The sequence below is a fragment of the Schistocerca nitens genome, chromosome 1 (assembly GCF_023898315.1).
Source record: "Schistocerca nitens isolate TAMUIC-IGC-003100 chromosome 1, iqSchNite1.1, whole genome shotgun sequence".
Taxonomy (NCBI): Eukaryota; Metazoa; Arthropoda; class Insecta; order Orthoptera; family Acrididae; genus Schistocerca; species Schistocerca nitens.
This window is the reverse complement of record NC_064614.1, coordinates 514149744-514176236: the sequence shown is the minus strand read 5'-3', so window position 1 is coordinate 514176236 and position 26493 is coordinate 514149744. Positions and strand designations below refer to the sequence as shown.

At 43.9% G+C, this 26493-nt stretch overlaps 1 protein-coding gene across 1 annotated transcript in view; it reads right to left on the bottom strand.

The window, feature by feature from the left end:
- Positions 1–26493, bottom strand: part of LOC126253228 (probable 3',5'-cyclic phosphodiesterase pde-5) — an 824318-nt gene that overhangs the window by 142668 nt on the left and 655157 nt on the right. The window contains exon 7 of the mRNA XM_049954419.1: positions 6703–6935. Within this exon, the coding sequence (XP_049810376.1) occupies positions 6703–6935 (233 nt within the window). The remainder of the gene's footprint in view (positions 1–6702; positions 6936–26493) is intronic.

Below are 26493 nucleotides of genomic sequence, written 5' to 3'. Positions count from 1 at the left end.
GTGGAGGTTATACTTAACAGCCGAACTAAGTTAATAATTGGCTCCTTCTACCGACCCCTAGACTCCGATGATATAGTTGCGGAACAGTTCAGAGAAAATTTGAGTCTCGTAACAAATAAATACCCCACTCATACGGTTATAGTTGGTGGGGACTTCAACCTTCCCTCGATATGTTGGCAAAAATACTTGTTCAAAACCGGTGGTAGGCAGAAAACATCTTCCGAGATCGTCCTAAATGCTTTCTCCGAAAATTATTTCGAGCAGTTAATCCACGAACCCACGCGAATTGTAAATGGTTGCGAAAACACACTTGACCTCTTAGCCACAAACAATCCAGAGCTGATAGAGAGCATCATGACTGATACAGGGATTAGTGATCACAAGGTCGTTGTAGCTAGGCTCAATACCGTTTCTTCCAAATCCACCAGAAACAAACACAAAATAATTTTATTTAAAAAAGCGGATAAAGTGTCACTAGAAGCCTTCCTAAGAGACAATCTCCATTCTTTCCGAACTGACTATGCAAATGTAGACGAGATGTGGCTCAAATTCAAAGATATAGTAGCAACAGCAATTGAGAGATTCATACCTCATACATTGGTAAGAGATGGAACTGATCCCCCGTAATTCACAAAACAGGTCCGAACTCTGTTACAGAGGCAACGGAAAAAGCACGCAAAGTTCAGAAGAACGCGAAATCCCGAAGATTGGCTAAAAGTTACAGACGCGCGAAATTTGGCACGGACTTCAATGCGAGATGCCTTTAATAGGTTCCACAACGAAACATTGTCTCGAAATTTGGTAGAAAATCCGAAGAAATTCTGGTCGTATCTACAGTACACAAGCGGCAAGACGCAGTCAATACCTTCGCTGCGCAGTGCCGATGGTACTGTTACCGACGACTGTGCCGCTAAAGCGGAGTTATTGAACGCAGTTTTCCGAAATTCCTTCACCAGGGAAGATGAATGGAATATTCCAGAATTTGAAACACGAACAGCTGCTAGCATGAGTTTCTTAGAAGTAGATACCTTAGGGGTTGCGAAGCAACTCAAATCGCTTGATACGGGCAAGTCTTCAGGTCCAGATTGTATACCGATTAGGTTCCTTTCAGATTACGCTGATACAATAGCTCCCTACTTAGCACTCACATACAACCGCTCGTTCACCGATAGATCTGTACCTACAGATTGGAAAATTGCGCAGGTCGGATGTTTAATAAGGGTAGTAGGAGTAATGCATCTAACTACAGACCTATATCATTGACGTCGGTTTGCAGTAGGGTTTTGGGCATGTACTGTATTCAAACATTATGAATCACCTCGAAGGGAACGATCTATTGATACGTAATCAGCATGGTTTCAGAAAACATCGCTCTTGTGCAACGCAGCTAGCTCTTTATTTGCACGAAGTAATGGCCACTATCGACAGGGGATCTCAAGTTGATTCCGTATTTCTAGATTTCCGGAAAGCTTTTGACACCGTCCCTCACAAGCGACTTATAAACAAGCTGCGGGCCTATGGCGTATCGTCTCAGTTGTGCGACTGGATTCGTGATTTACTGTCAGGAAGGTTGCAGTTCGTAGTAATAGACGGCAAATCTTCGAGTAAAACTGAAGCGATATCAGGTGTTCCCCAGGGAAGCATCCTGGGACCTCTGCTGTTCCTGATCTATATCAATGACCTGGGTGACAATCTGAGCAGTTCTCTTAGGTTGTTCGCAGATGATGCTGTAATTTACCGTCTACTAAGGTCATCCGAAGACCAGTATCAGTTGCAAAGCGATTTAGAAAAGATTGCTGTATGGTGTGGCAGGTGGCAGTTGAAGCTAAATAGCGAAAAGTGTGAGATGATCCACATGAGTTCCAAAAGAAATCCGTTGGAATTAGATTACTCGATAAATAGTACAATTCTCAAGGCTGTCAATTCAACTAAGTACCTGGGTGTTAAAATTACGAACAACTTCAGTTGGAAAGGCCACATAGATAATATTGTGGGGAAGGCGAGCCAAAGGTTGCGTTTCATTGGCAGGACACTTAGAAAATGCAACAAGTCCACTAAAGAGACAGCTTACACTACACTCGTTCGTCCTCTGTTAGAATATTGCTGCGCGGTGTGGGATCCTTACCAGGTGGGATTGACGGAGGACTTCGAAAGGGTGCAAAAAAGGGCAGCTCATTTTGTATTATCACGTAATAGGGGAGAGAGTGTGGCAGATATGATACGCGAATTGGGATGGAAGTCATTACAGCAAAGACGTTTTTCGTCGCGGCGAGATCTACACTCCTGGAAATTGAAATAAGAACACCGTGAATTCATTGTCCCAGGAAGGGGAAACTTTATTGACACATTCCTGGGGTCAGATACATCACATGATCACACTGACGGAACCACAGGCACATAGACACAGGCAACAGAGCATGCACAATGTCGGCACCACAGTGTATATCCACCTTTCGCAGCAATGCAGGCTGCTATTCTCCCATGGAGACGATCGTAGAGATGCTGGATGTAGTCCTGTGGAACGGCTTGCCATGCCATTTCCACCTGGCGCCTCAGTTGGACCAGCGTTCGTGCTGGACGTGCAGACCGCGTGAGACGACGCTTCATCCAGTCCCAAACATGCTCAATGGGGGACAGATCCGGAGATCTTGCTGGCCAGGGTAGTTGACTTACACCTTCTAGAGCACGTTGTGTGGCACGGGATACATGCGGACGTGCATTGTCCTGTTGGAACAGCAAGTTCCCTTGCCGGTCTAGGAATGGTAGAACGATGGGTTCGATGACGGTTTGGATGTACCGTGCACTATTCAGTGTCCCCCCGACGATCACCAGTGGTGTACGGCCAGTGTAGGAGATCGCTCCCCACACCATGATGCCGGGTGTTGGCCCTGTGTGCCTCGGTCGTATGCAGTCCTGATTGTGGCGCTCACCTGCACGGCGCCAAACACGCATACGACCATCATTGGCACCAAGGCAGAAGCGACTCTCATCGCTGAAGACGACACGTCTCCATTCGTCCCTCCATTCACGCCTGTCGCTACACCACTGGAGGCGGGCTGCACGATGTTGGGGCGTGAGCGGAAGACGGCCTAACGGTGTGCGGGACCGTAGCCCAGCTTCATGGAGACGGTTGCGAATGGTCCTCGCCGATACCCCAGGAGCAACAGTGTCCCTAATTTGCTGGGAAGTGGCGGTGCGGTCCCCTACGGCACTGCGTAGGATCCTACGGTCTTGGCGTGCATCCGTGCGTCGCTGCGGTCCGGTCCCAGGTCGACGGGCACGTGCACCTTCCGCCGACCACTGGCGACAACATCGATGTACTGTGGAGACCTCACGCCCCACGTGTTGAGCAATTCGGCGGTACGTCCACCCGGCCTCCCGCATGCCCACTATACGCCCTCGCTCAAAGTCCGTCAACTGCACATACGGTTCACGTCCACGCTGTCGCGGCATGCTACCAGTGTTAAAAACTGCGATGGAGCTCCGTATGCCACGGCAAACTGGCTGACACTGACGGCGGCGGTGCACAAATGCTGCGCAGCTAGCGCCATTCGACGGCCAACACCGCGGTTCCTGGTGTGTCCGCTGTGCCGTGCGTGTGATCATTGCTTGTACAGCCCTCTCGCAGTGTCCGGAGCAAGTATGGTGGGTCTGACACATCGGTGTCAATGTGTTCTTTTTTCCATTTCCAGGAGTGTATTTACGAAATTTCAGTCACCAACTTTCTCTTCCGAATGCGAAAATATTTTGTTGAGCCCAACCTACATAGGTAGGAATGATCATCAAAATAAAATAAGAGAAATAAGAGCTCGAACAGAAAAGTTTAGGTGTTCGTTTTTCCTGCGCGTTTTTCGGGAGTGGAATGGTAGAGAGATAGTATGATTGTGGTTCGACGAACGCTCTGCCAAGCACGTAAATGTGAATTGCAGAGTAGTCATGTAGATGTAGATGTACTATTGGGGTCCGTATATTATTCTGCTTATACAGGGTGTCAATTCTTAGACTCGTCAGGCTCATTTTCTCCGGTGTTTCGGCAGGTTGCTGGAGTCAGCCCATACAAATTCTGCTCATCACGTCTATCATGCGAAGCCCGGTGTCGATGGAAAGAGTCGGATTGTTTTCCGTTGCAAACAAAATGATTTTTAAAGTGGAATTTTACGTGCTCATTCGATAGAGCGCTACCAGATTAGTCGTTTTACCGATATGTATTAAGAGGAACAGTAAAACACGAAGAATAACCAGCACTCCAGCAGCGACTTGAACATTTAGCTATTTTTCGACATAATCACCATTTCTGACGATGCATTTTTGTAGACGCTGTGGCAGTTTTTGTACGCCCATGTCATATCAGCTCGCCGCCATGCTGTTCAGAAAGTTATGAACCTCTTCTTTCACCTCGTCGTCGGAGCTGAATCACTGGGACCACAATTAACGCTGACAGGTACTGTGAGACTTTCAAAAAATTCAAACGAGCAATTCAGAACCGGAGTTGATGAATGTTGAACAAGGGCGTACACATTCTCCATGACAACGCTCGCCCACACATCGCTCGGCAAACCGTTGCTCTCCTGCAACAGTTTCAGTGGAACGTAATCACCCATCCACCCTATAGTCCCGACTTGGCGCCCAGTGACTATCAACTGTTCACTATCAACTGTTCCCTAGGTTAAAAGAACATTTGGCCGGAAAGCTATTCAGCTCCGACGACGAGGTGAAATAAGAAGTTCATAACTTCCTGAACAGCATGGCGGCGAGCTGGTATGACATGGGCATACAAAAACTGCCACAGCGTCTACAAATATGCATCGACAGAAATGGTGACTATGTCGAAAAATAGCTAAATATTCAAGCTGTAAATTGATGTAAACCATTGTAGAAATAAACAGGTCTATGTACTTATAAAAAATAGGAGACCTTACTTTTGGGATTACCTTCGTATTTCATAAAATTATATATATAGCTGGGCAAGAATTGTTAAGCAACCCAGTATGACAACTGGCATTGAGGTGGACAGATATCGGGTGAGCATATAGTGACACAGAGAAATTTCTATCTTATTTCTGATAAAAGCGTCTCTGGAATACCACTTCATCATATACAGTTGAATTTGATATTAACGATGATATACGTTTTGCTATTAGTCACATGTCGAAATGAGAAAGAGAAGAGTGGAGAGGGAGAAGGGGATCTAGAAAAAAATAACTTTATCGACAAATCTGGGCACACCATTGTAGCGTATTGTAAAATCCATAGAGGTTTTATTTGAACATATTCAAAGCCAATCAAATTGAAGGATATCGCTTGAGTAGGTTTACTTGTTGGTATAAGTGCTGCACTGACTGCTTGAGGAGGGGCTATACATTTAGGAATATTATTCAGTCTTTCTGAATGATGTTTCTACACTCTGAGATGCTCATCTGCAGAAACCAGCACGGTTTTAGGAACAACGGTCATGCGAGACACAGCTGGCCCTTTTTGTGCACGATATACAACAGGCTCTAGATACCGGCTCCCAGGTTGATGCCATATTTCTCGACTTTCTAAAGGCGTTCAACTTAGTTCCGCACTGTCGCTTGCTCCAGGAAGATAAACGATCTGGTTGATGGTATTGACAGCGGCATTAGATTGTTTGCCGATGATGCTGTAGTCTACAGGAAATTATTATCACACGAAAGTTGTGAACAAATCAATGAGGATTTGCAGAAAATAAAGGCGAGGTGTAATAACTAGCAGTTATCTCTCAATATTAGTAAGTGTAGCCTACCGCCTAAAACAAGGTGAAAATCCCCGTTAATGTACGAGTACAAAATAAATGCCCAGTCTTTGGAAGCGGTAACATCCGTCAAGTATCTCAGGGTGACTATTCGAAAAGATCTCAAATGGAATGATCAGATTACACAAGTAACGGGCAAGGCGAACTATAGATTGCGGTTTATTGGTAGAATCCTGAATCGATGCAGACCTTCAACATAGGAAATTGCTTACAATGCGTTAGTTCGTCCAGTTTTACAGTATTGTTCGTCTGTATTGGACCCTTACCAGTTGGGTCTGGTTCAAGAGATCGAGAAGGTCCAAAGAAGAGCGGCAAGATTCGTGACTGGTGCATTTAGCCATCGCGAGAGCATTACAAATCTCATAGAAAGTTTGAAGTGGGATACACTTGCAGATAGACGACGCGCTAAACGGAAGGAGCTGCTCACTAAATTCCGAAACACGATCTTCACCGAGGATGGGATTGGGTTGTTTGGGGAATGAGACCAGACAGCGAGGTCATCGGTCTCATCGGATTAGGGAAGGAAGTCGGCCGTGCCCTGTCAAAGGAACCATCCCGGCATTTGCCTGGAGCGATTTAGATCACGGAAAACCTAAATCAGGATGGCCGGCGCGCGATTGAACCGTCGTCCTCCCGAATGCGAGTCCAGTGTCTAACCACTGCGCCACCTCGCTCGGTCACTGAGGATGTAGAGCATATATTATTATCACCAACTTTCGAATCGCGCAATGATCACGATTCAAAGATAAGCGAAATTAGAGCTCGTACTGAGGCGTTCAGACAGTCGTTTTTCCCTCGTGCGATCCGCGAATGGAACAGAGCGGGTGGGGGAATATGGCTTAGGCGCGAATTGTGCCCTCCGCCACACACCGATTGGTAGCTAACGGAATGTATATGAAGATGTGGATGTAGATGAATGCAGAACTCACTTGACGACGGCGAGCAGGAAGTCGTTGAGCTTGCGCTGCTTGTTCATGGAGAGGTAGAGCTGTGCGTAGTGGAGGGCAATGCCGCCCCAGACCAGGTAGCTGGAGGCGATCTCCTCGTCCTCCTCGTGGAAGGCGAGCCCCGGCAGCGAGCGCCACATCTCCAGCACGGCCACCAGCTGCCCGTCCGGCTGCAGCACCGGCTGGTACAGCACGTGCCCCACGTCGTTCTGGCCCTGCACACCGAGCAGCGCGCGCCGCGGTCAGTACAGGCTGCCGGTACATCAGGGCATGCGCATATAGCGTTGTCGGCTGGGATCTACTAAGCAATGTGTGCAGCCAGGTTTTCTTTCTTTTGGGCGTCATGGAACTCCTCAGTCATGTTGCGTGTATCTACTCAATTTAGGTGAATGTAGTGCACTCGTTTGTATATTAGTATCGTGCTTATGTTGTATGGTGATGAGAGACGGGTGCAACGAGATAGATAAATTATTGACAAATGTTCTCTGTGCTGTTCCCATGACGAGACCAACATATGCAACTTTAAGGTTAAGTGGTTAACAAATAGCAAATACAGATGCTACAACATGTCGCTTCCATCAAATAATAGTTCATTCAAGACTCGTGAACCCTCACATCAGTACGAATACTAGATTGTAAATTAAGAAAACCACCGGCGATAAGGCCTCCGCAATGCGTGGTTAGATTTCTTAACTGTTGGCTATGTTACAGCCCACGGATCAACCAACGCACAAGGCGAACCAAAGACTGCGTTTTATTGGCGCAACACTTAGAAGATGGAACAAATCCACTAAAGAGACTGCCTACACCACGATTTTAGATCGCCTCTAGGAGTACTGCTGCGTGGTATGGGATCCACACCGGATTTCATTGACGAAGGACAACGAAAAATTTCAAATGGCTCTGAGCACTATGGGACTTAACATCTATGGTCATCAGTCCCCTAGAACTTAGAACTACTTAAACCTAACTAACCTAAGGACAGCACACAACACCCAATCATCTCGAGGCAGAGAAAATCCCTGACCCCACCGGGAATCGAACCCGGGAACCCGGGCGCGGGAAGCGAGAACGCTACCGCACGACCACAAGCTGCGGACGCGAAAAATTTCAAGGGGAGTTGGAACGTCCTATCCCGACAATGTTAAATTTATTGACCTGGCTTCCCTGTATTTCAGGAACCACTGTAGCCATTGACATGAAACTTTTACAGGTCATTAAACTGTATGTTCTGAGTCTAGTGAACTACAGTAATTGCATTTCAGCTACTGCTTTCGGGAATACAATTTTTTAATTACACGGTTAAATTTATGTGTACTTTTTTGCACTTCATCCTAAATAGTTTTTTTGTACGTCATCCTAAATAATTTTAATTATACGTAACAGTATGATCTTTTAATTCAGTAGACTCGTGATATGTATGTTGCTTAATTTTTTATGTTTAGTCACTCAGAAGCACCCTGCACCATACTGTACATCATCCTCTTGATCTTTTTCCAGGTTTTTTCTTCTTTTCTTCTTTCTGGACTCCTTAGTGGCCATCTGTGTCGCATACTCTGCTTTATAAATGCGAACCTTGTCCATGTGTTCAAGTACTCTGATGCAGTTTGCTCCAGGATTAATTCCCATATGCTGTACCATTTTCACCCTACCATTGTTGCAATCATTAAAAGCAATAACAGCATCACTGACACCCCACTTTAGTGTCTTCATTCCAACAAATACATTTTTTGATAAGCGAGTTCATATAAGATTATTGAACGACTTGTTGGGATTTTCAGTCTGATCATGCAGACACTTCTTCAATAATTCTGGATTTGTCTGGTCTCTGCAAATAGGTTTTATGATATCCATCACTGCTGCTGGGCTGGAATGTTTATGGCTGTATGAACTGTTTGAGTACTGGGCATCGCGGTAGTTGCACCATGAGTAAGTTCCAAGAGGGCAAAGTTGATGTACTGGTTTTTCATCAGTTGACAGTCTGTGAAAGAAAGTAGTTCATAAACATTTTGTCTGTCAGCCTGCCTCTTATGGTTTTGCCTTCAGAAAGTTTCTTGTCCCTCAAACTTCGTTTCAGCTTCCTCAACTTGGTGCCCATCCTCTTCCGGACATGACCAACACATTCCAGTTTTGTGACAATCTTCTCATCATAAGGCTGAGCGGCTACTACACTCTTATATGCTTTTGAGTGTTCATCACCTAAGAACTTAGTGTAACCTGTTCCCCTTTCGTTCACAGATGGACTATAAATTTCAGTAGCTGCATAGGCCTACATCCAACACTTGTTCCTTCATAATTTCTGTCACAGATATTCCCTTCTTCATTCCCTGCTTGACACTTACAACAATGTTTGCTTAACATCTGGAAATCTATTACCTTTCCAGTGTCCACACAGGTCACTGTACCAACAGAATTCTTAGAACTGTAGCCGCGCTGCTGCCAAGTGCCATCAAAAGCTACTGAAATGTCAGTCATACCATCATTTATTTCAACAGCTTCGTTTGCAGCGCCCTTCATTGACTCACTTGCAACAGATTCCACAGCAGCTCCAACAAATACTGCATATTTGTCGATTTTACGAGGTGGGCGTGGCATATTCAACAAGGCACACATTGTTTCTGCTGCAGTGTGTCCTTTGCCAATAGCTCTTAATGCATAAAATCACCTAACATTTACTTCAAAATAATTATCTTTACACTTATCAGAATTCCACAATGAATGGGTATATTTACAACTGGCACAATTAATGATAATTTTCCTGGTTAGTCCATTTGATACCTCACTGTCTTCATGTAAACTAACTGGCCCTCCACATATTTTACAACACACAAATTCACCTAAAACCCCTGTTAGGATGTGTAAATCTATCAGAATATAATCTAACCTAGCATTTACATCACTTTAATTTTGAGAAAATTGTATATGACAACGTTTTATTTTAGTCTTCGAAGCACTAATGGGCGTTTCTCCAGATACTGACGAGTTTGCCTGTATTTCATTGTCAGTAACTTCGCACAACACATGTTGAACACAGTGTTTCCCTTTATTCTAAAATCTATTACCATGAAACCCACGTTTCTTAAAATACCTTTGTTTTGGCGTTATACTTTACTTTTTGAGAGATTTACCAATCTATTCGTCACTTTTCCTCGGAAAAACGTTAGCACTTCGACATACAACGCGTGTTTATACTACGAAACGATACGATACTATTTTTGACAGCGCTACCAATACAAATACGTAATTTAACCTTTATAACACGGCAATCCACAGCCTTCTATATAAAAAATTACCGATTTTATTAGATCTTGAAGTAATGCACATAAAAATTTTAACATTTTCAAACGGTGTAGATTATATTTAAAAAAATAAATTAAAATAATTCTCAAGTCGGCTTATAAGTGATATATATATATATGACTCATTTTATTCGGAAAATTGCAAATTTTATAATGAGATAAAAAACAAAATTTCTAATGCTCTAAATCCCCTTAAATAGTTCAATCACAAATGATAATTTTGTCCACTTAAACGATACTTTGCGTTGTAATATTACCAATAAACATAAATAATTAAACTAATAAAACTCATACATCCATACTTATTTCTACTTAGTAATGCTGCCGCTGATTTCAATGTTTCAGAGGTTATCTGCGTGAAACTTCAGTTTTTATTCACGGAATGTACATTCCGGCCTGTAAATCAACGTGGGTAATATTTACAAAAACATTTGCTATGACATTTCAATAGTGATCAAGAGACATTTCATTTCTAAAATTCACTTACAGAGATATTAATTTTTAAATATCATTATATACATAAACATTAAATAACTTATGAATTACATCTCGTATCGAATGTGAATTTTCTCTAATTCAATGATATTAATTTGTCTTTGTAAACATGTTATTGGCTTCTCTTTCACCAGATGGATTTAGTTTTTGATAAATTCAGTCTTGTTTGATATTTATTCTGGCCAGTCAGGTCGGCCATGGCGGTTACCCTTCCATGTTTAACGCTGACTGACGGGTTCTTCCGATCACGTGGCCAGAACCGGCGTCTACCTGACTTGCAGTCTAAAATTCTCATACCCTGAGCGTCTGCCAGTCACTGCCTCAGAGGATGTCGTCATCTACTGATAACACCGCGTGACCAGTGCGCCCACTGGGCCCCTCATGGCTCGACTGACCCGCCTCCTCATCTGTCAAAACACGCGCCCAGCTCTGCCGCTCCAGCTCAGAATGTCATAACAGACGTGCGCACATGGCCACGTCTATTTCTCGTCACCATTTCCGGGATGTACAGTCTCAAGGGAGAGAGTGAATCCTGCTCTGACCCATACCAACGCTCTCTCGAATAACACCAACGGAGCCATTAGCGGGACCTAGGCTGAACACTCACGTATTGTCATATCAAAAAACGTTGAGGGGAAGCTTGAATTTTAAATCAGAACGGTGGTGCGAGGTCTGCTTATCAGGAACTGTACGCCCCCGCCTGTCTTCCACTAGTTGGTCAAATTCTGGTGGTGAAAATTTCTTCCACTAGCATGATTCGAACCAGCTGTTTCCAAGTCAGGCCACTGTATGTTCATGCGTTATCCACCTCATCGATGAAGGCAGAGTTTGTCACGATAAAACAACAGCATTAGTACAGTATTTTTAAAAACTAATACACAAGATTCTTTCAGCCGCCTAAGGCCTTAAGTATTGTTTCCTTTTGCATTCTTGCTCATGAAATCTAACCTTGCAGACTATGCAAACGAAAACAGGAGTATTTGAAGAACCTTTACTGATAAGATTCTGCAGCGGCAAAATGTTTGAGTCATTGGAGGCGGATCACTAGCTTAGTTTGAACGTATACTCGTGTTTTGTTCTTGTGGTCTACAGTCCATAGACTGGTTTGATGCAGCTCTCCATGCAACCATATCCTGTGCAAACTGATTCATCTCCAAGTACATACTGCAACCTCAGTCCTTCTGAATCTGCTTAGTGTATTCATCTCTTGGTCTCCCTATACAATTTTTACACTCCACGTTGCCTTCCACTGCTAAATTGGTGATCCCTGATGCCTCATAACATGTCCTATTAACTGGTCCCTTCTTCTAGTCAAGTTTTTCTACAAATTCCTCTTCTTCTCAATTCTATTCCTACCTTCTCATTAGTTACGTAATCTATCCATCTAATCTCCAGCATTCCTCTGTAGACCACATTTCGAAAGCGTCTATTCTCTTCTTATCTGAATTAGTTATTGTTCATGTTTCACTTCCATACATGGCTACACTCCATACAAACACTTACAGAAACGACTTCCTGACACTTAAATCTATACTCGATGTTAACAAATTTCTCTTCTTCAGAAACGCTTTCCTTGCCATTGCCAGTCTGCATTTTATATCCTCTCGACTTCGGAGCCAGTCATGACAAAACTGTACCATCTGGTGAGCAAGATGTATGAGAAAGGCGAAATACCCACAGACTTCAAGAAGAATACAATAATTCCAATCCCAAAGAAAGCAGGTGTTGACATGTGAAAATTACCGAACTATCAGTTTAATAAGTCACTGCTGCAAAATACTAACGCGAATTCTTTACAGACGAATGGAAAACCTGGTAGAAGCGGACCTCGGGGAAGATCAGTTTGGATTCCGTAGAAATGTTGGAACACGTGAGGCAATACTAACCTTACGACTTATCTTAGAAGAAAGATTAAGAAAAGGCAAACGTACGTTTCTAGCATTTGTAGACTTAGAGAAACCTTTTAACAACGTTAACTGGAATACTCTTTTTCAAATTCTGAAGGTGGCAGGGGTAAAATACAGGGAGCGAAAGGCTATTTACAATTTGTACAGAAACCAGATGGCAGTTATAAGAGTCGAGGGGCATGAAAGGGAAGCAGTGGTTGGGAAGGGAGTGAGACAGGGTTGTAGCCTATCCCCGATGTTATTCAATCTGTATATTGAGCAAGCAGGAAAGGAAACAAAAGAAAAATTCGGAGTAGGTATTAAAATTCATGGAGAAGAAGTAAAAACTTTGAGGTTCGCCGATGACATTTTAATTCTGTCAGAGACAGCAAAGGACTTGGAAGAGCAGTTGAACGGAATGGACAGTGTCTTGAAAGGAGGATATAAGATGAACATCAACAAAAGCAAAACGAGGATAATGGAATGTAGTCAAATTAAATCGGGTGATGCTGAGGGGATTAGATTAGGAAATGAGACACTTAAAGTAGTAAAGGAGTTTTGCTATTTAGGGAGCAAAATAACTGATGATGGTCGAAGGATATAAAATGTAGACTGGCAATGGCAAGGAAATCGTTTCTGAAGAAGAGAAATTTGTTAACAACGAGTATAGATTTATGTGTCAGGAAGTCGTTTCTGAAAGTATTTGTATGGAGCGTAGCCATGTATGGAAGTGAAACATGGACGATAACCAGTTTGGACAAGAAGAGAATAGAAGCTTTCGAAATGTGGTGCTACAGAAGAATGCTGAAGTTAAGTTGGGTAGATCACGTAACTAATGAGGAGGTATTGAATAGGATTGGGGAGAAGAGAAGGTTGTGGCACAACTTGACTAGAAGAAGGGATCGGTTGGTAGGACATGTTTTGAGGCATCAAGGGATCACAAATTTAGCATTGGAGGGCAGCGTAGAGGGTAAAAATCGTAGAGGGAGACCAAGAGATCAATACACTAAGCAGATTCAGAAGGATGTAAGTTGCAGTAGGTACTGGGAGATGAAGAAGGTTGCACAGGATAGAGTAGCATGGAGAGCTGCATCAAACCAGTCTCAGGACTGAAGACCACAACAACAACAACTACTTCGGCCATCACCAGTTATTTTTCTCCCTAAATAGCAAAACACATTTACTACTTTGTCTCATTTCCTGATCTAATTCCCCCAGCATCACCCGATTTAATTCGACTACGTTCCATTATCCTCATTTTGCTTTCGTTGATGTTCATCTTATATCCTCCTTTCGAGACACTGTCCACTCCGCTCAACTGCTCTTCCAGGTCCTTTGCTATCTATAACAGAATTACAATGTTATCGGCAAACCTCAAAGTTTTTATTTCTTCTCCATGGATTTTAATTCCTACTACAAATATTCCTTTTGTTTCCTTTACTGCTTGCTCAATATACAGATTGAATAACATTGGGCCGGCCGAAGTGGCCGTGCGGTTAAAGGCGCTGCAGTCTGGAACCGCAGGACCCCTACGGTCGCAGGTTCGAATCCTGCCTCGGGCATGGATGTTTGTGATGTCCTTAGGTTAGTTAGGTTTAACTAGTTCTAAGTTCTAGGGGACTAATGACCTCAGCAGTTGAGTCCCATAGTGCTCAGAGCCATTTGAACCATTTGAATAACATTGGGGAGAGGCTACAACCCTGTCTCACTCCCTTCCCAACCACTGCTTCCCTTTCATGCCCCTCGACTCTTATAACTGCCATCTGGTTTCTGTACAAATTGTAAATAGCCTTTCGTTTCCTGTATTTGACCATTACCGCCTTCAGAATTTGAAAGAGAGTATTCCAGTCTACAAATTCTAGAAACGTAGGTTTGTCTTTCCTTAATCTATCGTCTAAGACACGTCGTAGGGTCAATATGGCCTCTCGTGTTCCAACATTTCTGCGGAATTCAAAATGATCTTCCCCCAGGTCGGCTTCTACCAGCTTTTCCATTCGCCTGTAAAGAATTCGCGTTAGTATTTTGCAGCTGATAGTTCGGAAATTTTTACATCTTTCAACACCTGGTTTCTTTGAGATTGGAATTATTATATTCTTCTTGAAGTCTGAGGGTATTTCGCCTGTCTCATACATCTTACTCACCAGATGGTAGAGTTTTGGCAGGGCTGGCTCTCCCAAGGCTATCGATAGTTCTAATGGAATGTTGTCTACTCCCGGGGCCTAGTTTCGGCTAACGTCTTTCAGTGCTCTGCCAAACTCTTCACGCAGTATCATATCTCTCATTTAATCTCCATCTGCATCCTCTTCCATTTCCATAATATTGTCCTCAAGAACATCGCCCTTCTATATACCCTCTATATAGTCCTTCCTCCTTTCTGCTTTGCCTTCATTGCTTAGAACTGGTTTTCCATCTGATAGATTCGTACAAGTAGTTCTCTTTTCTCCAAAGGTCTCTTTAATTTTCCTGCAGGCAGTATCTCTCTTACACCTAGTGATATATGCCTCTACATCCTTACATTTGCCCTCTAGCCTGTCAATCGTTCCCTGATGCTCTCCCTGAAACTCTCTACAACCTCTGGCTTTTTCGGTTTATCCAGGTCCCATCTTCTTAATTTCCCGCCTTTTTGCAGTTTCTTCAGTTTTAGTCTACAGCTTATAACCAGTTGTGGTCAGAGTCCACATCTGCCCCCAGTAATGTCTTACAATTAAAAGCGTGGTTCCTAAATCGCTGTCTTACCATTATATAATCTATACGAGACCTTCCAGTGTCTCCAGGCCTCTTCCACGTACACAACCGTCTTTCATGATTCTTAAACCACGTGTTAGCTATGATTAAGTTATTCTCTGTGCAAAATTCTACCAGGCGGCTTCCTCTTTCATTCCTTACCTTCATTCCATGTTCACCTACTACTTTTCCTTCCCTTCCTTTTCCTACTATCGAATTCCAGTCGTCCATGGCTATTAAATTTTTGTCTACCCTCACTTTGTGAATGATTTCTTTTATGTCATCATACATTTCTTCAATCTCTTCGTCATCTGCGGAACTAGATGACATATAAACTTGTACTACTGTGGTAGGCGTGGGCTTATCTTGGCTACAACAGCGCGTTCACAATGCTGTTCGTAGTAGCTTACCCCACTCCTATTTTTTATTCGTTATTAAACCTACTCCTGCATTATCCCTATTTGATTTTCTATTTATAGCCCTGTATTCACCTGACCAAAGGTCTTGTTCCTCCTGCCACTGAACTTCACTAATTCCCACTATATCTAACTTTAACGTATCAATTTCCCTTTTTATGTTTTCTAACCTACCTGCCAGATTAGGGGATCTAACATTCAACGCTCCGATCCGTAGAACGCCAGTTTTCTTTCTCCTGATAAAGACGTCCTCCTGAGTTGTCCTCGCCCGGAGATCCGAATAGGGGACTATTTTACCTCTGGAATATTTTACTCAAGAGAACCTCATCATCATTTAACCATACAGTAAAGCTGCATTCCGTCGGGAAAAATTACGGCTGTAGTTTCCCCTTGCTTTCAGCCATTCGCAGTACCAGCACAGCAAGACCGTTTTGGTTAATGTTACAGAGCCACATCAGTCAATCACCAGACTGTTGCCTCTGAAACTACTGAAAAGGCTGCTGCCCATCTTCAGGAACCACACGTTTTTTTGGCCTCTCAACAGATACCGTTACTTTGTGGTTGCACCTAAGGTACGGCAAGCCTCTCTACCAGTGGTTGATGGGGGGAGGGGAGGGGGGATAGGCTTGTACTCGTATAGCGAAATAAATCATCGTGGCCTCATACAAGCGACTATGTCAACATTCGTAAAGTTAGGAGAAACTAAATAGAGATGGACACACTACATCACAACGATCGGTGATGTAATACAGAAACTTAGATACCCACACTCATTTTATATGTTATATGTGTCCACCCCATAGCATTTGTCAGCCACAATATCAAATATACAGTAATATCGACCCTCAAAATTAGCCATTTTTCCAATTTACAGTGGCATTGTTTTGTCCGACCAAAATCTTAGAACATCACCAAAAAGGTCCTAGTTGTCGACCGCCAGATTCATTTAGGCAAAAGATTTTAATTTTATTTGAGGCTCTGTTCTTAAAATTTATCCACATCACTATCTGAGTGCTCAGAATGTCTGACAGTCGTGTGGAGGACCGGGGTTCAGTTTCAGATACCGCTAGCGACTTTTCTTTGGTGGAAGGAACGGACTCGGCTGCACTCAGCGTCTTGAGGTCAAGTGGAGAGCTACGGATATAGTACTACAGGCCCCAAGGCCTGGAAACCCGACAATGACAGGGAGAGCGGTATGCCGACCCGATATACGACCATTACTCATCAAAATGTCGCTGAAAGGCAGCGGACAACGCAGCGGGAAGTTAGTTTCTCGTTGTCCTCAGGTCTGATCACAGATTTATTCCCAAAATTTTCATCAGTGGCGTTACTTGAATTGGCTTCTTGCACGTATACTCGAGCTCAGTTTATAATTGTTGATGGGTTGCGTTGATCGTGTTTCTTATTGCGTGTACCACAGGACGCAGACAAAGTTTTGTTAGCTGTGGATGACAACAGGAGTAGCAGATACAATCGAGCGTTCATCAAGTTACTCTCAGACATAGGGTAGTTGCTTCGCGGAACTCGCCGCAGTGGTAAGCGAGGTTGATAGGGACTACGCTGTTTACTGTGATCTGGTGAGGCTTATGAAGGTTCTTCGACGTTCTTATGTAGAATTATTCCACAATGGGTCACAGCGATTCCCTGAAATTGTGTTACTGGACTCATCAGAATTCAACTATATTCGTCCTGAATTCAAGAGCGCTACACTTCAGGCGCGCCATCGAACAAAGACTATAAGACATCGGTAGCGCTGAAATGTACTGTAGACTGAGACAAAATTAGACGTACGAGAACAGAAACAGACCCAAATTACCTCCTATTATTTCCCCACCATCCGTCCAGTACATAGAATGACGAGTTTCTTGATGTAAGATAAGTTCTGTCGACCTAGCTCATAGCACAACTGGCTGGATAAAACAACAATCGGTTCTGTCAGTCTCGTTCAGACTTATCCGATACCATGTCGCAGAGACAGGGGGGGAATACACGGAACATCAGACAGTATTTTACACTCAACGAAACTTCGTTGCAATTCCGTCAGAACTAACTACAGTGGATCTTTAATTGTAACCAAATATTTTGAAATCATTGTTGAGTACAGATATCACTGAGAAGGGGTTCTTGACGCTTTGGGAGAAAAATCCTGCAAGGAATCACAGACAGTTACATTACTTTCAACAGCTGGAGAAAAACTATGATCAAACATAATCTCATACGGAATGTTAAAGTGATGGATAGGAGATGGCCATGCTATGACCAGGGATAGCGGAACCTTATCTTATTAAAGATTCAAGTACAGCCTTCTTTCTGTTTAGGGGATCGTCAGAGTTGGTTCTTTAACTAAAGGGAAGAAAAGGCTATGCTTGGAGTGATGGTAGGGAGAACGGAAGCGGTTAATGCCAGAGCAAGAACTGATTCCTTGAAATGCGCTGAATAGTATTTGGTAGCCCGAAACAAGTACACGCACTTTTCACTCACCTGCGGTAGAAAGATACATTTGAGATATTACACTGCGTGACAAGAAAAGTGAGGCACCCAGAAGTGGAGAGCGCGACGAGATGTACCTTCACTGGTTGCGAGGGTGTATGATGTTTTTTCGGTTATTACAAAATCCGCTTAAATTTACAAAGAGCTTGACAGTAGGAGCTTACTTCTCAGTGTGACGTTGCACCCCTTCTGGCCTGAATGCATGCACTTATTCAATAAGGAAGGGGGTTCTAAGGCCGTTGCATCACCTCCTGAGGCAAGCATGCCTACAGCTGTTGTCACTGATCCTTAATATCCTGGTTAGTAGCAATAGGATGGAGCTGGCGTTGGAGTTGGTTCCATACAGGTTCTATCGGAGGCAGCAATGGGGATCTTGCTGGTCCTGGGAGTTCCTCAGCATCACACAGATAGTTCAGAGAGACCCATGCCATGTGTGGACGAGAACTGTCCTTTTGAAAAATGGCACCAAGATACTGTCCTGCGAGAGGTAGCACATGAGGAACCACTGCGCTAGTGACGTAGCGATGTGCCATGAGATATCCCTCAATCACTGCTAGCCATGATCTCAAGCACATACCCGGTTGCTTCTCGCACCATTATGCCAGGAGTCACACCGCTGTGCTTTTCCAAAATATTGGAAGAATGTGACTTCCTACCAGGTCGCCGACATATTTGTCGATGATGGTTATCCGGGGTAGTGCAGAACCACGATTCATCGCTGAACACAGTGCGATACCCTTCATCAGCGGTCCATGCTTCGCGGTCGCGGCGCCACTAAAAACGCAGCCGCTTGGAACGGGTATTCCCTGCTCTGCGTGCTGCTGGATTCAGACCAATGGTGTGGGGTAACACAGAATGTTGCAGGGAGCCCATTTCAAGCAGACGCGGATGCGAAGGGTTTTCGAGTTGCTTGGTGTACAATACTGCGATTCCTCTTGTGATGATCAAATGTAGTAGACCACAACCTTGACGATGACTATTCCTGCCGTCATTTTCTCATGCAGTCCAACTTCGGGCCACTATCGTATTCGAACACCTCACAAATCTGGACATTGCACCATTCGACCAGACAGCTGATTGGTGACCACAGTGAGGCGCCTCTAAAACTCTGTCAGGTGATGACACACAAGTACACGGCATCTCTGTGCCCTTCACAGTGAGCACTCAACATCTCTTCATACCCCCTTATACACACTATCAGGCCCAGTAACAATACTAACTACGAACAACACTAATGGACTCAGGTGGCGATTCTACCTGTCACAGAGAATTGTAAATCTAATCATTTACATACCCGCCAATGGTGTGTACATGTATGAAGCTACATTGACACGCGACCATATCTTCTGGGTCATGTACACACATCAAAAAAGTTTTGCATTATCCCGGTTCCCAGAACTCCTGAAGATAGACGTTGACTGTGGATATTTTATCATAGACACAGTCCCTCTGACTGTTCAGAGATGTACCTAACCTGCCCAAAGATGTAAACAACCATGCTGAGCAACGCCTGGAGGGGATCTGACAGCCGATCAGTTCCAGTCATGACACCAGAAAGGAGGTGCACGGATCGTGTTGTCTATAGTTCAACCATGCCTAGACGGTCAATACCGCGGTCCGACAGCGTCCGCATTGTTACTTTGTGCCTAGTAGGGCTCTCAAAAAGGGAAGTGTCTAGGCGTCTCGGAGTGAACCAAAGCGTTGTTGTTCGGACACGGAGGAAGTACAGAGAGACAGGAACTGTCGATGACGTGCCTCTCTCAGGCCGCCCAAGGCCTACTACTGCATCGGATGATCGCTACCTTCGGATTATGGCTCGGAGTAACCCTGACAACAACGCCACCATGTTGAATAATGCTCTTCCTGTAGGCACAGGACACCGTGTTACGACTCAAACTGTGCAAAATAGGCTGCGTGATGCGCGCCGTCACTCACGTCTATGGCGAGATCCATCTTTGCAACCAGGACACCATGCAGCGTGGTACAGATGGGCCCAACAACATGCCGAAGGGACCGCTCAGGATTGGCATCACGTCATCTTCACCGATGAGTGTCACATATGCCTTCAACCAGACAATCTTAGGAGATGTGTTTGGAGGCAAGCCGGTCAGGCTGAATGCCTTAGACACACTGTCCAGCGAGTGTAGCAAGGTGGAGGTTTCCTGCTGTTTTCGGGTGGCATCATGTGGGACCGACATACGCTGCTGGTGATCATGGAAGGTGCCATAACGGCTGTACGATACGTGAATGTCATCCTCCGACCGATAACGCAACCATATTGGCAGCATATTGGCGAGGCATTCGTCCTCATGGACGACAATTTGCGCCCCCATTGTGCACATGTTATGAATCACTTTCTTCAGGAGAATGACATCGCTCAACTTGAGTGGCCAGCATGTTCCAGATATGAACCCTATCGAACATGCCTCGGGTAGATTGAAAAGGGCTGTTTATGGACGACGTGACCCACCAACCACTCTGAGGGATCTACTTGGAATCACCGTTGAGGATTGGGACAATCTGGACCAACAGTGTCTTGATGAACTTGTGGATAGTTGCCACAACGAATACAGGCATGCATCAATGCAAGAGGCTGCGCTACTGGGTATTAGAGGTACCGGTGTGTGCAGTAATCTGGACCACCACCTGTGAAGGTCTCGCTGTATGGTGCTATAACATGCAATGTGCGCTTTTCATGAGCAATTAAAAGGGTGTAAATGATGTTTATGTTGATCTCTATTCCAATTTTCTGTACAGGTTGCGGAAGTCTCGGAACCAAGGTGATGAAAAACTTTTTTTATGTGTGTATATTCAAGCTCTGCGTATGATAGATCGCGCACAAGAGTCTCCCAGTTAGCTGAAATGACAATACATCTACCCACAAAAGTTAACAATAATTACAGTTGATGGGGGTAATGTTGTCATATCAGAAATGCTGTGTGACTCTCGTACTTCAGTGATCCCGTACAACTGTATTACTAGGGGTCGTAAAATGTGATTTACATTCAGCAGTTTATCGGTGTACCAGGAACATTCATTAATGTACTTTTGATAATTGACGCACATATCACGCAGAAAGAGACATATTAATCTCTGATTACTGGGTGAGGTACAGTTTGGAATACTGATAACTTTGTATGTATTGTTCTGCTGCCTGTACCGGTATCACCACAGTTGTTTGTTTTTGTTTGAACAAAAATTTTAATTTAAGATACCTTAGTCAGCCGGTAGCTTCTGTACCTGCAGTACCACATTAGAATACATCGTTCGTTCGTGAATTATTTTACCAGCTTCTAACTACAAGCGAGCCATTTTCATTTGCCTGTCTGCTTAGTAGTCGAAACCTTATTTCATGTTTGTGTATTTGCTAGGCACAGTTCCAAGTGTTAATAACGTAGTGTGTAGTTTCATCGTCTTTAGAATGGATAGGGACCGTGACTGCTATGTTCAGATACGAGCGGAGTTGGTGACCCTTCGTTCACAGCTCCAGGTTGCGCTGCCTTGAGTCAAGCAGCTTGAGGCCGTTGCCAGTGGGCATCACCATGGGTGGCTAAACGTGTGGATCCAATGTGCGTTCAGCACATCCCACGTGTGCCCCAACCCGTCCACTACTGTGGCCGCTCCGGTTACTACCTGCACTGAGGTTGAATTCTCAGGCGTGGTCGAGTGGGAGATCATTTCGAGGTATGGCAGGCAGTGACTTTCCGAGGGAACGGTCGAAAGCTCTTCCCGGTTCGTCTGGCAAAACTGGTTTCAGGCACTACCTGTGTCTGATTAAGGTCCTGAGCCAGATGTAGTCGCTTGTTCTGTTTCATAGGTAGCCTCAGCCTGCAAGATCCTGGCATTCACAGAGGGTCGGATTACTGGTAGTTGGGACCTCCAATGTTAGGTGAGTAACGAATCCCTTTTTGGATATGGCTGGCAAGGATGAGAAGAAGTTCAATGAGCAGTGTTTGTTCATACTGGCAGAGTCATCCCAGGTGTGGAACTGGTTCTTCCAGATATCATGAAGAGCATAGGGTGCAGCCATCTGCAGATGGTGACTTATGTCGATAATAATGATGCGTGTCCCTTTGTATAGGAAGAGCTTCTCTCTGGTTTCTGGCAGCTATCCAAAATGGTGAAGACTGTCAGTCTTTCTTGAGAGGTGAAGACAGTGCTCAGCTTTGTCGACAGATCCGACTGCGGAGCTTTGATTCAGAGACGAGTGGATGGCGTGAGACAAAGTCTCAAGCGACTGTGAAGCCTGCAGACTCCTCGACTTGAGCCTTTGGATGGTGGGTTATCGGGGCCCGCTTAATACATCAGGTGCCCAATGATTTAACAAGATATCTGTATGATGTGAAAAGTGTCAATTGACTCTAAACAATAAATTGTGTTACGTCATTCGCACGAGTGCTAAAAGAAACCCGTTAAATTTTGGTTAAACGATAAATGACACAAATCTAAGGCTGTCAATTGAACTAAATAACTAGGAATGACAATCATGGATAACTTAAATTGGAACGATTACATGTTGTTGGGAAGGCAAACGAAAGACTGTGTTTTACTGACATAACACTTACAAGATACAACAGGTCTACTAAAGAGACTGCCTATACTAGGCTTATCCATCCTGTGCTTGAGTATTGCTGTGCGATATGGGATCCTTACCAGATACGACTGACGGACAGCATTGACAAAACTTCAAAGTAGGATACCTCGTTTAGTATTATAGCGAAACAGAGGAGAGGATGGTATTGATATGATACGCGAGCTGGGGTGGCGATCGTTAAAACAGATTTGATTTAATTTTCTCATTTTGAGGAGACAGATCTGTTTACTTGCTAAAAGCTTTCTAAATCCAAGGTCGCATAAATAGTTCTTTATTTAAAAAGACCGGTTTCAACAGACTTTGCTGTCATCTTCAGATCTTGCAAAATATTCCTTGTTTGAAACATGTTCATTTTAAGTCGGACCTCACACCAAGTTGTCATATGGATAGTTACGACAAACCTTTTATAATGTGCTTTGTCCACATGACAACTTGGCGTGAGGTCCAAATTAAAATGAACATGTTTCATTACAAAAACATTTTTTATGAGCTGAAGATGAGAGCAGAGTCTGTCGAAACTGGTCGTTTGAAATAAAGAAAGATTTATGCGAGCTTGCCTTTATAAAGTTTTTCTCACGTTAAAACAAAGCCGCTTTTCGTTTCGGGGACACCTTTTCAGGAGACTTCAACCACAAACTTTCTTACCCGAATGCAAAGTATTCTTTCGACACCAACCTACACAGGAAGAAATTTTCATCGTAATAAAATAAGAGAAATCAGAGCTCTCACGGAAAGGTGTAAGTGGTCGTTTTTCCCGCGCGTTGTTCGAGAGTGGAACGGTAGAAAAATAGTGTGAAAGTGGTTCTATGAACCCTGTGCCAGGCACTTAAGTGTGAATTGCAGAACAATTGTGTAGATGTCGATGTCGAGAACCATGGGAAGTGGCTCATCAAAAAAAAATAAAAATAAAAAAAAAAATTTGAATCATATTAGTGAAACGTAAATTCACAACACGGTACAAAAATTCTTTTTGCAAGTCGTACGGCTGGACAGACGCCGTTAGCTATGTAGCAAGGCTATGACCAACACCTTTCTTACCCTTTTATAGCTGGGACAATGCTCCGTCTTTGAAGATATCGACTTCAAAGAAATCTTTAACTTTTCTTTTCTTCATCCTTAACAATTCTTTACTCAAGGCCATAGTTAATTACTGTTCCAGTCTTTATTTTCTAGTGAGTAAACAAAATAATGAGTATGGCGACAAGGCGAGACATGAGATCAGCCCTACGCAACCCTCAGAAAAGACGGCGGCGGGGTTAATTAGTGGGGTATGCGCGTGACAGGCCGCAGCTAAGGGGGCGTTGAACAGGGATGGGGAATTGGCTTTCTGCCGAAGCCGCAACCGAATGCAAAACTGAACAAACGGAGTGTAGGGCTGGACCAGTTGCCGCTCAGATACGGCAGAAGGTGACGGTGGCACTAAGCGAAAAGAGCAGTAAAAGAATGACACAGACCTCATGAAAGGGTTCTGAGCACTATGGGACTTAACATCTGTGGTCATCAGTCCCCTAGAACTTAGAACTACTTAAACCTAACTAACCTAAGGACATCACACACATCCATGCCCTCATGAAAAGGTGTCGAATGAGTTTCGTCGTTACCTTCCGTCATAAAACAATGAAGTGTGGTTTGCTGGCAGCGCTGCAACCGTATTTTCCACCTAAAGTAAAAAATAAACTGCAAACGAACAGAAAAACAAATATGTGACAGGTCATTATACAACATGTAGAAGAAATGAGGCTGAATAACCATCTCGAACATTTAAACACACATCATCAAAGTCAACACATTTGTTGGAATTAAGTCTCCATTAGTGCAGACTTTTTGCTCTTCATAAGCATTTGGAGTTGTTAATGGGCGGTTGATCCCGGAGGAGGTTCGAGTCCTCCCTCGGGCATGGGTGTGTGTGTTTGCCCTTAGGATAATTTAGGTTAAGTAGTGTGTAAGCATAGGGACTGATGACCTTAGCAGTTAAGTCCCATAAGATTTCACACACATTTGAACATTTTTGTAGTTGTTAATCCGTTCATCTCGAGTAACTGAAATATCCACCAATTTGAAGGAAGAGAAAGTGGAGGAGGCGAAAGAACCCTACTGTATCGGAAGAGGGAGTTTTCAAGAGAAAAAAAGGGAATAACACAAAGTAAATGTACAGGGTAAGCACAAAATCTTGCCCTGATTATAACAATTTATAACAGAATAACCGTTTGACATAATAACTTACATTTGATGCCGTTACATAGGTTAGTGTTACTAGTCTTTTTTAAGACCACTTACGTTAGTAAACCTCAACGTGCGCTCCCTTGGTAGCTCGGCGAATGTCGAGGTGGTATTCCAGTTCCCCCCAGGTGTTTCGTAACATGTGTTCTGTCACAGTACCCATGGCAACTTGTATCCTAGCCTTCAGTTCGTCGACGTCAGCAGCTGGTGTGACGAAGACTCTGTCTTTGACATAGCCCCAGAAAAAAAAGTCAATGGGCGTAATGTCTGGAGAGCGGGGTGGCCAGGCTGTTGGACCGTTACTTCCAATCCACCGATCCGGAAATGTTTCATCCAGAAAAGCACGCACTATCAAATCCCCACAGTTAGAAGAATATCAACCATGGATAATTCCCCCCCCCCACAGGGCATTGATAGTGCGTGATTTCCTGGATGAAACATTTCCGGATCGGTGGATTGGAAGGAACGGTCAAACCCCCTGGCCACCCCGCTCTCCAGACTTTACGTTCCTTGACTTTTTTCTGGGGCTATATCAAAGACAGAGTCACAGAGTCTTCTTCATGCCAGTTGTTGACGTCGACGAACTGAAGGCTAGGACACCAGCTACTGTGGCTACTGTGACAGAACACATGTTACGAAACACCAGGCGGGAACTGGAATACCGCCGCGACATTCTCCGAGCTACCAAGGGAGCACACGTAGAGGTTTACTAACGTAAGCGGTCTTAAAAAAAAAACTAGTAAAACTAACCTATGTAACATCATCAAATGTAAATTATTATGTCAAACCGTTATTCTGTAATAAATTGTTATAATCAGGGGAAGACTTTGTGCTCACCGTGTATAAGAAGCAATGCACTGTCGCGTCTGGTAAACACACACACCTCAGACGACTCCACGCTCCTCTGTTGCAGCAGGCATCGCACTCTCGGGATGTGCCGCCAGTAGAGTACCCGAGCTACTCCATTACGTCTTGTCGACTGTCAGGCCAGACACTGACGAGGCTCACTTTGGCTCTTTATTGACGCGCCCTGTCTATGATAACACGGCCGCTAATCGACCAGCCCATCTTTTCTACAGACGTTTCTACAGATACCATAACAGCCACTTGAGATAGCTCCTCGCTACACGGATTACACTGTAATCCGCAATCTTGACACCACTATCTTTTAATTTTATCCTTTTTCGGCGTTACTTAAGTCGATAATGGTTGGCTATATTGAATAAACATAAGGTTCGTGACAGTTTTCATTCAATTAAGTGAGTATTTTTACACTGTCAAATACAGCGTCATGTCACTAGGTCATGATAACATAAAAAGAGAGCGATTTAGATTACGTTCCATTCGTCAAACGGATGTGGCAAACAGTATTATTTCTAGTTTAGAAGCAAATGTGTCAAACGAATAACTAACTTGGGTTTTAATGTTGTCATATGCTAATTTTACCAGTTTCAAAAATGACGTAAAAAATAACCATTTAAATAGCTAAGTGCTGCATGGGGGAGAGGTATCGATGTCAGTCGGTGAAACCTGGCACGAAGTCGGCGTTCCAAAACATCCTAAAGGTGTTCTAAGGATTCAGGTCAGGACTCTATGCAGGCCAGTCCATTACAGGGATGCTATTGTCTGTAACCACTCCACCGCAGGCA